Raw genomic sequence first — 15593 nt, forward strand, 5'->3', positions numbered from 1 at the left:
AATAAAAAGATCTGTTCTACTGATGCTGCCCTGTCAACAACATGAAATACCTTGATCATAAACTGCAACAATGGATTTAAATGAAGAATCCATAGACTCTGAAGGCAAGTTGGTTGAGTTGCCAGTCAATGAAGAGAAAATTGGGAAAACCAGAGCAAAACCTGCAATTGGACAAAATACACACACTAGTTTGATCCGACGTTGCAGACGAAAAGCAAACCCACAGCTGGAGAATACCAAGGGCTTGAACACAAGCACTACCTTGGAAGGAAAGGTGGCCCATGGCAGACCTAAGGGTGGTAAGAGTCCCTGTGGAGAGGTCCCGCCGGCCAAAAGACAGAAGCTAGACACTTTGGAACAAACTCAAGACAGTGGGAGTATTGAGACTGCAGAAGGCTCGGCTTTAACCCATGAGGAGGAGCCAGCAAGCTCAAAACCCAGGCACGTACAAAATGATATTGTGATAGACAGTGTGCTGTTTGAAAGACGACCTGGAGATTGTCAGCGTAGAACTAAGAAGGTCAAAGTTGAAGCAACTTCACTGTCCCTATCTTATAACTTTATACGGAAAAAAGACGCTTCACTAAAAACTAATGTGGATCAGTGTCATTTCACTGACAACTGTTTTGTTTGTAATATTTGTAATATTACCAGCCAGTCCAAGGAGAGTTACGAAAAACACATATCTTCAGTTCGCCATAAAAAACAAGCTAAAAGCACAAGTCAAGATACAAATACGAAAGAAGGATTTAACTGCAGGCTCTGTGGCCATTTATTACCTTCACGGTATGACTTGGACAAACACATTAAAGAGAACCATTCCAAACGATCCAAGGCACACTTTTGTCCTCAGTGCAAATTCAAGGCAGAGAGTGCAGCATTATTGCAAGCTCATCTCAAGCACAAACACTTCCAGGAAGAAAGATTAGGTTGTGATCTGTGTGGTTATCAATGTTATGATGAAAACCTGCTGAAAACCCACTGTCGTGGGAAGACTCATCTTCGCCGCAAGAACCTCGCTGCACGGGGTGGGTACATACACTTGCTTTCTAAAAAGGGTCTTTCTGGCGAAAATGGTGCAAAAGACAAAGCAAGAAGTGCAAAACCCTTAAATAAGAGGCCTAGAAATTTGAGAACGACAAGGAACAGATGTTGTGCTCAGAAGGATGGTAAGCAAAGCACTGAGTGTTTGGACAAATCAACAAGAATTGGCAATAGTCTCTGTGTGGAAGTAGGAAGCAGTGATAAAATGCCAATGACAAATGATCAAATAGAGCTTAATGATTGTCGTGCTGGAAAGGCATCTCACAGAAGAACTTTGAGAAGTGCAAAAGAACCAACTAATCTTCTGCAAGAACGTGGCATTAATCGAAGACTAAGGCGCTCTGGAAATGGTAATGTCAGCCTGAGACTGCGCACTGCATGCTGCAAAGTCAATTCTGAACACAAGAGTACACGAATCAGGCTTTCCAAGGAAGAAGTGGCAAACCAAAGGTCTCCAAGAAAGCTCCAAGGAAAAGCTAACCTTTCATCAAAGAATAATAGTCGAGGTCGAGGTCAAGACCGGTTTCCTCACAAGAGAGAGGCTTTTCCTGAAGCACAGCAAAAAAGTGTCAGTGTTGCTGGAAGCAAGAATGGTGATGTGAAAGAAACAAGCAAATTGATTGCCCAGGAATCAAAGCAACTCGAAGGAAAACCTGAGAACCAGGGTAAAACTACTGATATGACACCCATTGAGGCGAACCTAGAGGATGAGAATGCATTTAAAGTAAGTTGCTCAAGTGGCAATCAAGAAGGAGTATCAACCCCGTCAGAAGTACCTCATTCATTAGCATTGGTTGAAAACAGCATTGAAAATACTTCAGGGAATCAAAACCTTGAGTCCCCATCTGCCAATCCAGCAAATAACAAAGTCTCTAAAGTTGAAAATCCTGAATCGAAGCTGAGCCCTGCTGATCGTAAAGCCCTCCGCACCTGCTCGTACTGTGGCCATTTATTTCAGAACCGAAAAGGTCTAGAGGTGCATATCAAGAGGCGCCATACAAAGGAAATGGTGTTCCATTGTCGACCATGTGGCTATGCTTGTGTTACAAAAGGTGACTTCGAAAAGCATTGTCAAAGCAACAGGCATCAAATTAACTTTTCCAAGATTGACTGTTGGCTGTGCACCTTTGTGACCTCAGATGAAGAAACTCTCAAGGATCATATGAATCAAAAACACAAAATAGTTTCTTACTGCCGACCTTGCAAACTGCACTTTGTATCAGAAGATGACCTAGCAGACCATGTTGGTACTGATCACGTAAAAAACATGTTCCCACAGCAGAAAGACACCACAACTGAGCAAGCTGGAAGACTGCAGCTGAGAGGACTAGAGTTAAATAAAATCTCTTTATCAGATACAAGCGAAGAAACTACTGTACCGAAAGCAAACCCTTTGTTAAAGGATCCTCAAAAGCTTTCTATCACAAGAGTAGTTGCAGGGAATATACTAAAACGATCAACACACAGCAGACCCCAATTGCAGTGTAAACATTGCTTTTATAAAGCTAGATCTGCCTCAGTCCTTTTAAAACACATAAGACTGAGACATGCGCAAGAGTATCGCTTTTTTTGTAAAGTGTGTAGCCTCTACACTATTAGCAAGGAAGCTATGGAGAAGCATATTAAACGAAGTAGGCACATTATGAATGCCAAGAAAATAAATCTTGGCCCATCAGTGGAGGAGTGTGTTGAAGAAGTGTCTATTGGTGTTCAGGATGTTCAAAAGACCATGAAGACTCCAGGGGCTTTAGGGAATGTCAATACTGAAATAGATAAAGGTTATGTTCAGGTTCTTGAGCCATCAAAACCCAGAGAGGAATTTGTTGTAACTTGGGAAATACCAGAAGGGGATGCAGGCAATGTGGAAGACGTTCAGAAAAGCAGTGATCTTCAGTCAACAGAAAGTGTTAAAAGAGGGCGCCCTAAGGGGAATATTTCCAGAACTTGCCTTTATTGTGGACTATTGGCTTCCAGTGTCACAAATCTGAACATTCACATAAGGCGGAAACACAGCCATCAATACAGCTACTTCTGCAAGACCTGTAACTATTACACTGTCACCAAAGGAGACATGGATCGTCACTGTAACACCAAGAAACATAAAAATCAGGCTGATGTCTCCAAGACTGAAGTTTGCAGAAAAATTACCACATCTCCTGATAAGGGTAACTCACAAGTGATTGTGACTGATGTTGCCGCTGTTTCCATGGCTGAAAATGTTCAAAACAGCAGCAAAAGTTTGAAACCAGAGATTCCTGGTGCGGAGAACCCATCTGGGAGTACTGAGAACAGTATTCGTGTGAATTTAGAGAGTTTTCCTTCAACGCAAGATCAACAGAAAGTGGAAAATCAGAATGAGATAGTTGTAGTTCTTGATGTGGAATCAAATGATACGGGACAAAATGGTAGTTCGTTCAACTCAAAGCAAAGGAAAGAAAACCACACCACGACTTGTGTGTATTGTGGTTTTATGGCTTACTCTCTTGCTACCCTTGAGATGCATGTGAAACGTAAACACACACGAGATTTTGACTACTATTGTATGGCATGTGCTTACTATGCTGTCACACGTCGTGAAATGATGAGACATGCAATCACCGAGAAACATAAACTTAAAAGTCGGTCCTACCTCAAATTAAATCCAAATAAAGGGCATGATTCCAGTACAATGCCAACCAATACACCAGAGAACAGAAGCCACAAAGAAGGAAATGAGGATCGAATGAATGAAGGGAGCTGGAACAAGGAAGGAGACACATCAAAGGCTTCTCAAGATGCCATCCAAAAGTCTCTGTCAAGTGTGATTGAAACAGCGATGTCAGTAGAAGGTAGTGAAGAGGTCAATGCAGCGAAAGAGACAGTACCAGTGTCTCAGATGGCAGAAAATCAGATAAAATCCTTACAAAATGAAATGGCTGAAGAGGAAGAAAGTATTCAAACTCTGCCAACTGTATGTCATTCAGAAATTTCCTCTGAAGCTTATTCTGGAATATTGGAAGCAAATACTGCACATTCGAATGCATCTCTGGATACGGAAAGTTATCCTGCAAAATTGAAATCTGCGTCATTAGAGTCATCAGTGTTGGAAACAATCCAAAATCAAATTTCTGAGTTACCCAGTGAGCAAGATACAAGTAGGTGTCATAAAGACGTTGTCACGTTACAGAAAACTAATGTCAAGAACAATGATATTGATTTACATGTTGAAGCTTCTCAGGCAGAAGAGGATGATTTTCAACAGCTTTCCCAGGCAGATGAGAGATGGATAGATAAACAAAATATTAAACCAACTGAAGTGGCTAAGGAGATAAGTTCTTCTAATTTGGATAGCAGACCAAATGAAATGGTTGATCCAGGTCAAAATCAACCTAATAACTGCAGCATTGCAGAGGAAGAGAATATGGAAGTAGGACTTTTGGCTTCCACAGAAGATGTTGAAGGAAGTTCCGTAGAAGGTGGATGTCATTGGCAACCTCAGAAGAATTCAGAACATACCCATGTTAACCATGTACAACAAATTGATAGCAACTATCAAAACGTCACGGAGGCAGCTAGAACGGAGATGACTGCGCAAGGTGGCATTGAAGCCTCACATGATTTTGGAGGTAATGAAAGTCTTTCAGATGATCAAAATAAAATGGAAACAGATTTAAAGGAGAAGACCAGGGATATGAAAAGTGCAAATGAAAATAATCAAGAATTGGAAATAACTGAAGGTACTGGTGAAAGCCTTAAGCTTGATTTGCAATGTAAGGGATTCCAAAAATATTTTGAGTTTGATGCATCTATAGTAAGATTAAAGAACAAGTTCGGGAGTGAAAAATCCGAATGCACTGATAACAGTGAAGATAGCCAGGGAGCTGATGGAATCTCGCCAGATGAGTGGGGAGTTGCAGTCTATAAGACTGACACTTCGCAAGTTGTGAAGAAGAGAAAAAATAAAGGATCCTTGTTTCAATACCCCAAACGCATTCGCTGTGAGGACTGTGGGTTCCTGGCAGATGGTGTAAATGGGTTGAATGTTCACATTGCCATGAAACATCCTTCTGCGGAAAAGCATTTCCACTGCTTCCTGTGTGGCAAATCATTTTACACAGAGAGTAACTTGCATCAGCATTTGGCCAGCATGGGCCACCAACGAATGGAACAGGAGAGCATTGAGGAGTTGCCAGAAGGTGGTGCTACCTTCAAGTGCGTCAAGTGCAACACAGCTTTTGATTTAGAGGAGTACCTCTTTGTGCACATCAAGCAGAAACATGGGGAAATGCTGAGGGAAGTGAACAAATACATTGTGGAAGACACAGAACAGATAAACTGTGAGCGGCAGGAAAATCAAGGCAATGTCTGCAAATATTGTGGGAAGGTCTGCAAAAGCAGCAATTCACTAGCATTTCTTGCTCACATCCGTACGCATACTGGTACGTACATATATGTTGGCATTGCCCACTTGAATTTTAAGTCTAGCCCTTTTTTTTTGTTAAAAATCAAATAACTGTGGATTATGGCGATCTGAAACAAACAAAAACAGAAAGTGCTGGAGAACCTTTGGCAAAGTTCTGACGAAGTGTCAAAGACTCTAGATGTTCATTGTGTTTCTCTCCATAGATACTGCTACTACCAGACCTGCTCGGATTTTCCATCACTTTCTGTTTTTGTTCCTTGACTTTTGTTGTTGATTTCTTGAAAATTGATCACAGCATTGTGTTTACTTTGAAGGATTGTCTGTGCAAAATCAAGACTTTTTTTTCGATTCATGCGCAAGAAGAGTTTTTTGTTCAGGTTCTCAACTGTGGATTGACTTCAAGAAGCTACTTACACTTGGAATGAGGCCACAGAATAGTTCTGTTTACCTTTCACAATATTCATTTTTAAATTGTCAGTTACTTTTAGCAGTCTCTGATCTCAGAGGCCCAGGATTAAGTGTTTGCATTATTTGATACTTATTGATAAGTCTGCACAAGTGGTGAGCATTTTGCAGTCTTATGCAATTGTCTGGTTAATATACGTTGCCCATAACTGATGTGTCTATTACCTGAATTCCCTTGTAATTATGGTCCATAAGTCTTGTAAATGTGCTAAAGCTCACTAAAAGCATACCAAATCTAGAAGAGAGTCAAAGATGTTTTATGTTCTAAGCTCAATAATTTAAAATAATCAATGCAGGCTTCTCAGCACTTAATTTCCCTTGTGTTTTGATAGCTAATCATTCTTTATCCATTAAGATTTGTTCTATAATTTAAAATGTAAATTTTATTTGCAATGGATACATTTAAGACCAGGGTGTGTCCAGTAGGTTAAGTATTGCTGAATGCAGTTGATCTTTCTTCTGTTTGACCATATGTGCTAATCCTACTCACAATCAAGTTAATGTGATTGCTAAAGTAATATAACTATCTGTAAATGACACTTTGACCTTTGGACCTTGCAGCATTGGAAAACATTCCCAATACCAAGTATAGTGTGATTTTATTCTATAAAACTGTATAGATTTTTGATCTGATTGTAGCAGAATAGTGAGAAAATGGAAAGCTGATGATTGATGCACGGTTTTCTTTTAAATAGACATGAACAATAATAACTTATGTTTATGCAAATCATATTTTCAGGCAAAACCACCATACAATATTGTATGGCAGGTTTTGCTTCAGGTGTACTTGGCAATTGCACATGGAAAGATCAGGTGTGGCTCCCTTGCTGTTCTGGTTCAGTACCTTGGTCTGTTTAATTTAGTATAGATTTAGAGGTGATCCAATGGAGTCTGGTAAAATAACTAACTGGGAGGAGTGGATGTTTAGTCCTGATGTTCTGGCCATCATAACTTGAATGATACTAGTTGATGGACTAGTTATTCTTTTCCCAGCACTCAGTTTGTAAATTTGTCTAAATCTCCGGGGCAGATGTATTTGCATGGTAAGAGCGTTGCTGGGGGCTTGGGAACCCAGGGGAAATCCTTCAAAAACGCAAAAAGGATGACAAGAAAGAACTCTGAATAGTCACACTACAGTGAAAATGGAAACCTTATAGTTTTCATTGTGTGAATGTTTTTTTCCTCGTATTATATTGCAGTGCTTTGTAAGTGACCTTGGGATACTAGCACTCCCAACACTTCTATCTTTTATCTTCAGGCTTCATTGTCCTTTGTTGGAAATCTTCAGCTCCTTGAAAGGAGTCAGGTCCTTTTTTTTTTATGAAGGCTTTCCATCCTCTAATTTTCAGTGTTACTGTTCGTGACATGCTTTTTCTTTTAAAAATTGAAACAGATATTTGGCTTGTAATACATTAAAAAGTAGCTTTTAAGAATTCTTAATGTTTAAAAATTCTTTCATTATGTGTGGGCATTGTTGACAAGATTGGCATATGTTGCTTATGATGGCAGAATATTAAAAGAAAACAGCTTGCATAATCAGGCTTTTAAACTTGGAGGTCTTTAGCAATGGATCTGACACTATGAGAATGAATAAGTAACTATACAACATTGGGCTTTGGCAACTGAAGAAAAGAACACTGGTATTGAAGCCCTGAAAATCAGGGATGTGCAAGAAGCAATTTGCTGGATATTGAAACAGCCCATGTCCATATGCAGCAAGACATGGACAATATCCAGTCTAGGGTTGTTAAGTGGCAAGCAACATTTTAGCTACATGTGTTAGACAATGACCATCTCCCCTTGGTGTTCAATTGATGTTCAATTGAGTCATCACTGCTGAAACCCCATTATCAGTACTTTGTGGAAGAGTTATCACTGACCATAAACTGAATTGGACTAACTTTGTAAATACAATGGCTCCAAGAGCAGGTCAGAGATCAGGAATTCTATGGTGACTAAGTAACCTCCTATCTACCTGATGGCTGTTCACCATTTATAAGGCATAAGCAAAGGGGTATAATGGAATATTCTTCATTTACCTGAAGCGACAGAGCTCCAAGTACCATCAAGAAGCTTAATCTTATTCAGGACAAAGCAGCTGGTTTGTTTGCAACCCATTCCACCACCTTCAACATTCACTTCCTCTGCCATCAACAGCACTCCGTGACATCAGTGTGTACTATATACAAGCTGCAATGCATTAATTCACCTAGACACCTATGACAGTACTTACCAAACCTGTGACCTTTATAACCTAGAAGGACAAGGTCAGCAGATTATTGGGAAATGTAGGTTCCCCTCCATGCTGTATAGCATCCTGACTTTGAATTAAGTTGCCATTGCTTCACTGTCACTGGGTCAAACTCCTGGAACTCCATCCTAATAGTAGGTGTAACCACAACGTAAGGACTGCAGAAGTTCAAGAATGCAGCTTACCACCACCTTCTTGAGGGCAGTTAGGGATGGTTAGTAAATGGCCCAGCCAATATCCCATGAAGGAATAAAAATAAATGCTAATGAGTACAAGACAGTAGATTGGGATAAGTGGAGTTATTTTGAGAATGACAGACTGTAACTAGTGGAATGCCACTGGGATCAGTCCGTGGGCCACGATTATTTATAGATATTACAATGTTAAGGCTTGTATCGGGGAAATGAGTGTACTTTTGCAGATTACACTAAAGTAGCTAGGGAGGCAAATAGTGAAGATGACACAAAGTGTCTATAGAGGGATGCAGCAGAGGTTAAGTGAATGGGTAAAAACAGAAAATGAAATATAATGTGGGGAAAATGTGAGATCATGCACTTTGGCAGGAAGAAGAGCAAAGTTGAATATTATTTAAATGGGGAAAGACTGCAGAAAGGTACAGCACACACAAATTTGGGAGTCTTCATGCATGAATCATAAAGGATTAGCATCCAAGTTCAGCAGGTAATGGGAAGGGCAAATGGAATGGCATATAAATGGAATACATCCTGGGTATGGAAGAATTTTCACATGAAGAGAGGTTGAGTAGGTAGGATTACTCTCACTGGAGTTTAGAAGAATGAGAGATGACATTATTGAAACTTATAAGATTCTTAGATGTGACGGGGCAGTTGCTGGGAGTTGTGGGAGAGTCAAGGATCAAAGGACATAATTTCAGAGTAAGGGCGTCACCCTGTTAGGACAGAGATGAGGAGGAATTTCTTCTCTCAGTATTTGTGGAATTTTTACTGGTGAGGACTGTCGAGGCTGGGCCATTGAGTATATTCAAGGCTGAGATAGAGAGATTTTTAATCAGCAAGGAAATCCAGAATCACAGGGAACTATCAACATCCTGGGGTTTCCTTTCACCAGAAATGCAACTGGACATACCATATAAATACAGTGGCTACAAGAGCATGTCAGAAGTTAGGAATACTGCAGCAAGTAATTCACCTCCTGATTTCCCAAAGCCTGTCGTCCACCTACAAGGCACAAGTCAGCAGGTGGTGCCGTACACCCCACTTGCCTGGATGAATGCAGCTCCACAAAACTCAAGAGACTTGACAACGTCCAAGACAAAGTAGCCTGCTTGATTAGCACCACATCTACAAACATCTACTCCTTCCACCACTCCCAATGCTCAGTAGCCAGCAGTATGTAGTATCTACAAGATGCACTGCAGAAATTCACCAAAAATCCTTAGACAACACCTTCCAAGCTCACAACCACTTCCATCTAGAAAGACAAGGGCACTTATACATGGGAACACCATCACCTGCAAGTTCCCACCAAGCCACTCACCATCCTGACATGGAAATGTATCGCTGTTCCTTCACTCTTGTTTCAAAATCCTGGAATTTCCTCCCTCAGGGCATTGTGGGTCTACCTTTAGTACATGGACTGCAGTGGGTCAAGAAGGCAGCTTGCCACCAACTTTTCAAGGGCAACTAGGGACAGGCAATAAATGCTGGCCAGCCAATGACACCCATGTCCCACGAGTGAATAACGTGAAACAAAAAGGCTTCGGGTTACTTGTGCTTCCTAACCATTGGCAAGGTAGATCCAGAATGAGGAAGATCTGTCCAGTCCCTTTAAATAAGATGAAAACCAGTGGATAATTTTGTATGTAATGCCATTTATTTCTGGGGCTGATAGCAGTTCCTTTTCTCCTCCAGCAATTGGTATTTGTTGTACTGTGAGCTGTTCCATCACCATTTGTCAAGTCTAGAATCTAGGTTTGACTCTGAACTAATCTAGTGCATATAATATCCAGTGTGTGATGACAAATGGCTGGACCTGATGTGTCACTGGGTGGGCATTAAGAATTTTTGGGGGTCCTGGGAACGATGAAGCCGTCCAACAGGCTTGGTAACCACACATGGCCCTATCTGAACATAAACATGTTAAAATGTGTGAAAATATATGCTTATAGAGTATTTCTGAATAGCATTTATGATGAAGCAAATCATTATAGAATATACTTGAAGTTATTGTACTGCGCTTAAGTGAAACATATTTGCATGATGCCTCTGTTAAGGATTTGCTAAAGATTTCATAAACCCATGTGTTGATCCATCTCTGGAAGTGAGTCTAGAGCACAGAAGTGCTTCTAGTTTGAGATCACTAAATATTAATTTAGCAATCAACAAGACTGCTGCAAAAATGGGAATATTAGATTAGTGTAATATTGGTATTTTGGGTAGAATTTGAAGCATACAGGAAATATAAGCTTAGAAAGGTTTAAAAACACTTTTTTCATTATATTGCTTTCATTGTTATGCTCAGGAACTGCAGATCATGAATATAAGACTGTCACTAATAAATCTAATAAAGGAATTCAAGAGAATACTAATTTACCCGAAAGTGGTCAGAATTCAGAACTCTTTACAATAAGGTATAGTTGAGGTGAATAGCACAATGTACTTGGCTCGGGGGGGATGTAGATAAGCGTATGAGGGAGAAAAGAAGAAAATGTTGACAGGTGGAGAATTGTCCTTTTGTAAGAAGATCAGTTAAAGTGCTTTCTAAATGGCTTAGATCTAATGTTAAATATGTGTGTCACTTTGTTCTGGATACACTCAGCAGTGAATACATATCTGTAAAAATCAATTTTGTTCATCATTTTAAACACTTCAGTTATATCACTCATCTTCTTTCACAACCTGAGGGAATATAGGCCAGGTTTAGATAACCTGCTTTCGTTATTTTATTCTTAATACCCTGCCATAATTCTGATGAATATGCACAACATCACCTCCAAGATTGATTTCTAAGGCACTACAATAAAACTGTAAGGAGTTGTGGTCTAAGCAAGCCTGCCTGAACCCTTGTCTCCAGTCCTCTTGCAATAAAGGATATCAATCAATTTTGATTACATTTTATATTTGTACCCTGTTGTAGCTTTTATTGGATTATGAGACTGAGCTTCCAACATTAAGAAAATAGTTCAATTTGATTTTTCATGGATACTGTCACACTTATCCACATTGCAAAGCTGTGTCAGAGAGAGGTTCAAACTCAGAGTCATAGAACCATACAGCATGGAAACAGACCCTTGTTCCAACCAGTCATGCCAAATATAATCCCAAACTAAACTAGTCCTAGCTTCCTCCTCCTGGCCCATATCCCTCCAAACTTTTCCTATTCATGTACTTATCCAAATGTCTTTTAAATGTTGTAATTGTACCCACATCCACCACTTCCTTGGGAAGTTCATTCTGCACATCAACCACCCTCTGTGTTTAAAAAAAATGCCACTCATGTCTTTTTAAAATCTCTCTCCTCTTATCTTAAAAATGTGACCCCTAGTCTTGAAATCCCCCATCCTAGAGAAAAGACAACTACCATTAACTCTATCTATATCCCTCATTATTTTGTAAACTTCTATAAGGTCACCTCTCAACCTCCTATGCTTCAGTGAAAAAAGTCCCAGCCTATCCAGCCTTTATAGCTCAAACCATCCATGCCCGGCAACATCCAGGTAAGTCTCTTCTGAAACCTCTCCAGCTTACTAATATTCTTCCTATAACTGGGTGACCAGAACTGGGGTCTCTGCCCCTGCAACTTAATGTGCCATCCAACTTGATGTCACCTGCACATTTGGATATGCAGTTCTCCTTTTCTTTCATCCAAGTCTTATGCATGTGTGGTGAAAAGTTGAAGCTCCAGTGAAGCACCATTTGTCACATGCTGCCAATCAGCGCATATTCTCTTTTTATTACCCTGTCAAACATTTACCAACCCACACGTTGAAATTTACTGAGGTTAGACAAAGCCCATGAGACACATATCAGCAGAACTGTGAATGCCCAATCACCACCCACCCAAATAATGTCACATTGTTCTGCTGCTCTTGAGCTGAATCAATGAAAATAAAATGTGATTGATGAATGGATAGGAATTGGATGGCTGAGAAAATATACAGGGTACCTCTAGGCTTCCTTGACGATGTGGTCAATGAAATGAGTTTGTGGCACTAAACTGGCCTAAATTGACATGTTACAAATTCTATTTTTTTGACATTTTTAGTTTTTTGATGAGATTAGGGAATGATCCATTCCTAACCCAGCCAAATTTCTTCTTTACAGATGCCATTCCCTGGTTTGTGTCAAGAGATTCACATACTGGCTTGACATGACTAATTTTCAATATTTTCTTTACTAATTGTCCTTTTAATCCCTGGGTGTGTGCCTTTTTCATTGTTTAACTTCCTCATTGTTCCCCATGATACAGTATTTTAAAGCTGACCATTTTTAAATTACAGTACATGCTGTATGAAAGCATCAGAGACCCAACCCTTAGTCTTTAATTTTACCTCACTGCTTCTCTCTTTGAATTCAGCATCTTTTCAGTTAGGTTGTAATTGATTGAATCATATGTATAGCTGGTTACACTTCTCAATTAATAATTCATCAATATTATTTCATGTTTGCTTTACATATCTGTGCCGTCACTGTGACTGCCTGCCTTTTTCTACTCTGTGATATTACCCAATTTCAATCTTGCCTCCATTTTCTATTTATTTAATCACACGTTTTGGGTATTGCTGGCAAGGCCAGTTTTGTAGTCAATATCCAGTTACCCTTGTGAAGTTGGTGGTAACTGTCCTCTTGAACTGCTGCAGTCTGTCTGGTGTAGATACACTCAGATTGCAGTTAGGAAGGGAGTTCCAAGTTTTTGACCCAGTGACAGTGAGGAACAGTGTTTATAGTTCCACGTCAGATGGTTGTATGACCTGGAGGGGAATGTGGAGGTTGTGGTGTCTTCGTGCACCTACTGCCCATGTCCTCGGTGGTAAAGGTCTCCTATTGCTGTTGCTGTGTATCAATGGTGGAGGGAGTGAATGTGCCAGCTGATAGATGGGGTACCATTCAAGTAGGCAGCTTTCTCCTGGATAGTCTCAAGGTTCCTGAGTATCATTGGAGCTGCACTCATCTAGGCAAGTGAAGAGTATTCCATCACAAACTCTACTTGTACATAGTAGATGATCAACAGACTTTGGAGAGACAAGAGATGAATTACAGTACTCATCATAGAATTCCTAGCCTCTGATTTTCTTTTGTAGCTACAGTATTTTAATGGGTCGTGCAGTTCATTTTCTGGTCAACGGTAATACCCCAGGATGTTTATAGCATTGAATGTTAAGAGGTGATGGTTAGATTTTCTCTTGTTGGAGATTGTCATTGCCTGACGTTTGTCTGTCATGAAAAGTACAGGCCACTTATCAGCTCAAACCTGGATGTTGTCCATTGTCTCAATGAACAGCAGCTCATCCACAACTCTGCTACTTTTATCCTAACTTTGATCAGATTTTGTTCCCTCATTGTACCTGTATTGACTGCCAGCTAAGGAATGCCTTGACTTTAAAAAAAACATTCTCATCCATGTTTTCAGCTACCTTAAAGAGCTTGCCCCTTCCTATTTCTGTTACATCCTCCAGCCACATGTCTGTCCAAGATACAGTTGGTCCTTCAATTCTGATTGCCTAATCTCTCCCAGTTTTAATTGATCCACCACTGTGGCTCTGCCTTTGATTGCTTGTGTGCTAAACTCTGTAGGTTCCTCTCTGAACTTCTCAGCATCTCTTCCCTCACTTTCCTCATTTAAATGAAACTCTTCGACTAAACTTTTGGTATCAGCCCTAATATCTCCAAGTGTGGCTTGGTATCACATTTTGGGTAATAATGTTAGTGTTAAACATCTTAGTACATTTTACCACATTAAAAGCACTTCAGAAGTGTGATTTAATAATTTATCTTGTAGCTAGGCTTGCCAACTGAAGATCTGAGTAAACTTGGTGGCTTCTCGTTTTCATGCAAGCAATGAGGTGGGCTGGCCGTGAAGTGATTTTCGCTGCCTTGCCAGCCTTCTCGAGGGACAATTATACAATTGACCCCATAATGTTCACTCATCCTCAGCAAGATAATCATAGAATCCCTACAGTGAGGAAACAGGCCCTTCAGACCAACAAGCCCACAGTGACCCTCAGAGCATCCCACCCAACCCATCCCCCTACAACCCACCTAAATACACATCCCTGAACACAACAAGCAATTTAGCATGGCCAATCCACCTAACCTGCGCATCTTTGGTCTGTGGGAGGAAACCCACGCAAACACGGGGAGAATGTGCAAGCTCCACACAGACAGTTGCCTGAGGGCGGAATTGAACCCGGGCCCCTGGCGTTGTGAGGGAGCGGTGCTAACCACTGAGCCACCGTGCCGCCCCACGGAGCCATCATTGGGAGCCATCATTAGTGTTTTTACCCATTGCATGAATTAGTCGAGAAGCAACCCGGCCAGGCACACCATGCAAAATGATTTATGTTTTGGGATGCTATGATGCAGAGCAAAAGCATAGGCCCAGGTCAGTAATGGCCCTACATGCAATGCCATGTCAGCCTAAAAGGTGGAATAAATCTCATTTATTTGTTTACCTTTTTATTTTTTCTGCTGCAGCATTTTCACTTTTCTTGATTAACCATTTTGAATGCTGAGCTTCCCTGACATTTAATGGAATAGAATAAGTTTATCGTAACCTATATTGTACTTGATGCTTGCTGCAATTAGATTACTGCATGTTATTAAGGAGTGCGAGCAGTTTAGAATGCTGTTGTGTTATTCATTATTAACATAGTGCTAGTCACTTGTGATTTTTAAAAAAAAGCTGATATCTTTCTAAATTTTTAGGGGTGGCAAGGTAGCTCATTGGTTAGCATTGCTGCCTCACAGCATCAGGGACCCATGTTCGATTTCAGGTCCAGGAGACTGTGTGGAGTTTGCGCATTCTCCCTGTGTCTGCGTGGGTTTCCTCTGGGTGTTCTGATTTCCTTCCATAGTCCAAAGATGTGCAGGTTAGGTGGATTGGCCGTGCTAGATTGCCTATATTGTCCAGAAATGTACATGCTAGGTAGGTTAGCCATGTGAAATGTAGAGTTACATGGGTAGGGCTTTGGGTCTAGGTGGGATGCTATTTGGAGGGTCAGTGTGGACTCAATAATTGCCTGCTTCCGCACTATAGGAACTCTATGATTCTAAATTGAAAATGATTACTAAGAAATTTTAATTATTTAGAAAAAGGTTCTTTATGAAAGATTTAGGAAGTCATCTCCAGCAGGACAAATCTTGTTTCTTTGTCAGCGTGTTGTGAATTAAAATTGTGCTGTTTAAATGAATGGCGAAATAATTCATTAAGCTATTTGGGTAGGTTATATTT

At 40.4% G+C, this 15593-nt stretch overlaps 1 protein-coding gene across 1 annotated transcript; it reads left to right on the forward strand.

Annotated features, from left to right (window-relative positions):
- Positions 1 to 10783, forward strand: LOC125482923 (zinc finger protein 407-like). The gene is made up of 2 exons (XM_048595716.1): positions 1 to 5462; positions 10665 to 10783. Exons 1-2 carry the CDS (start codon positions 71 to 73, stop codon positions 10781 to 10783), a joined length of 5511 nt encoding a protein of 1836 aa, XP_048451673.1. The 5' UTR covers positions 1 to 70.
- The last annotated feature ends 4810 nt before the right edge of the window (positions 10784 to 15593 follow it).

This window comes from Rhincodon typus, chromosome 4 (genome assembly GCF_021869965.1).
Source record: "Rhincodon typus isolate 14 chromosome 4, sRhiTyp1.1, whole genome shotgun sequence".
Classification (NCBI taxonomy): Eukaryota; Metazoa; Chordata; class Chondrichthyes; order Orectolobiformes; family Rhincodontidae; genus Rhincodon; species Rhincodon typus.

Bases quoted from the DNA above. Each gene is read 5' to 3' on its own strand.
- LOC125482923 (XM_048595716.1), top strand. From the start codon at position 71: ATGGATTTAAATGAAGAATCCATAGACTCTGAAGGCAAGTTGGTTGAG. The intron at 5,463-10,664 runs GTACGTACATAT...TGTTATGCTCAG, and splicing joins TCACATCCGTACGCATACTG to GAACTGCAGATCATGAATAT.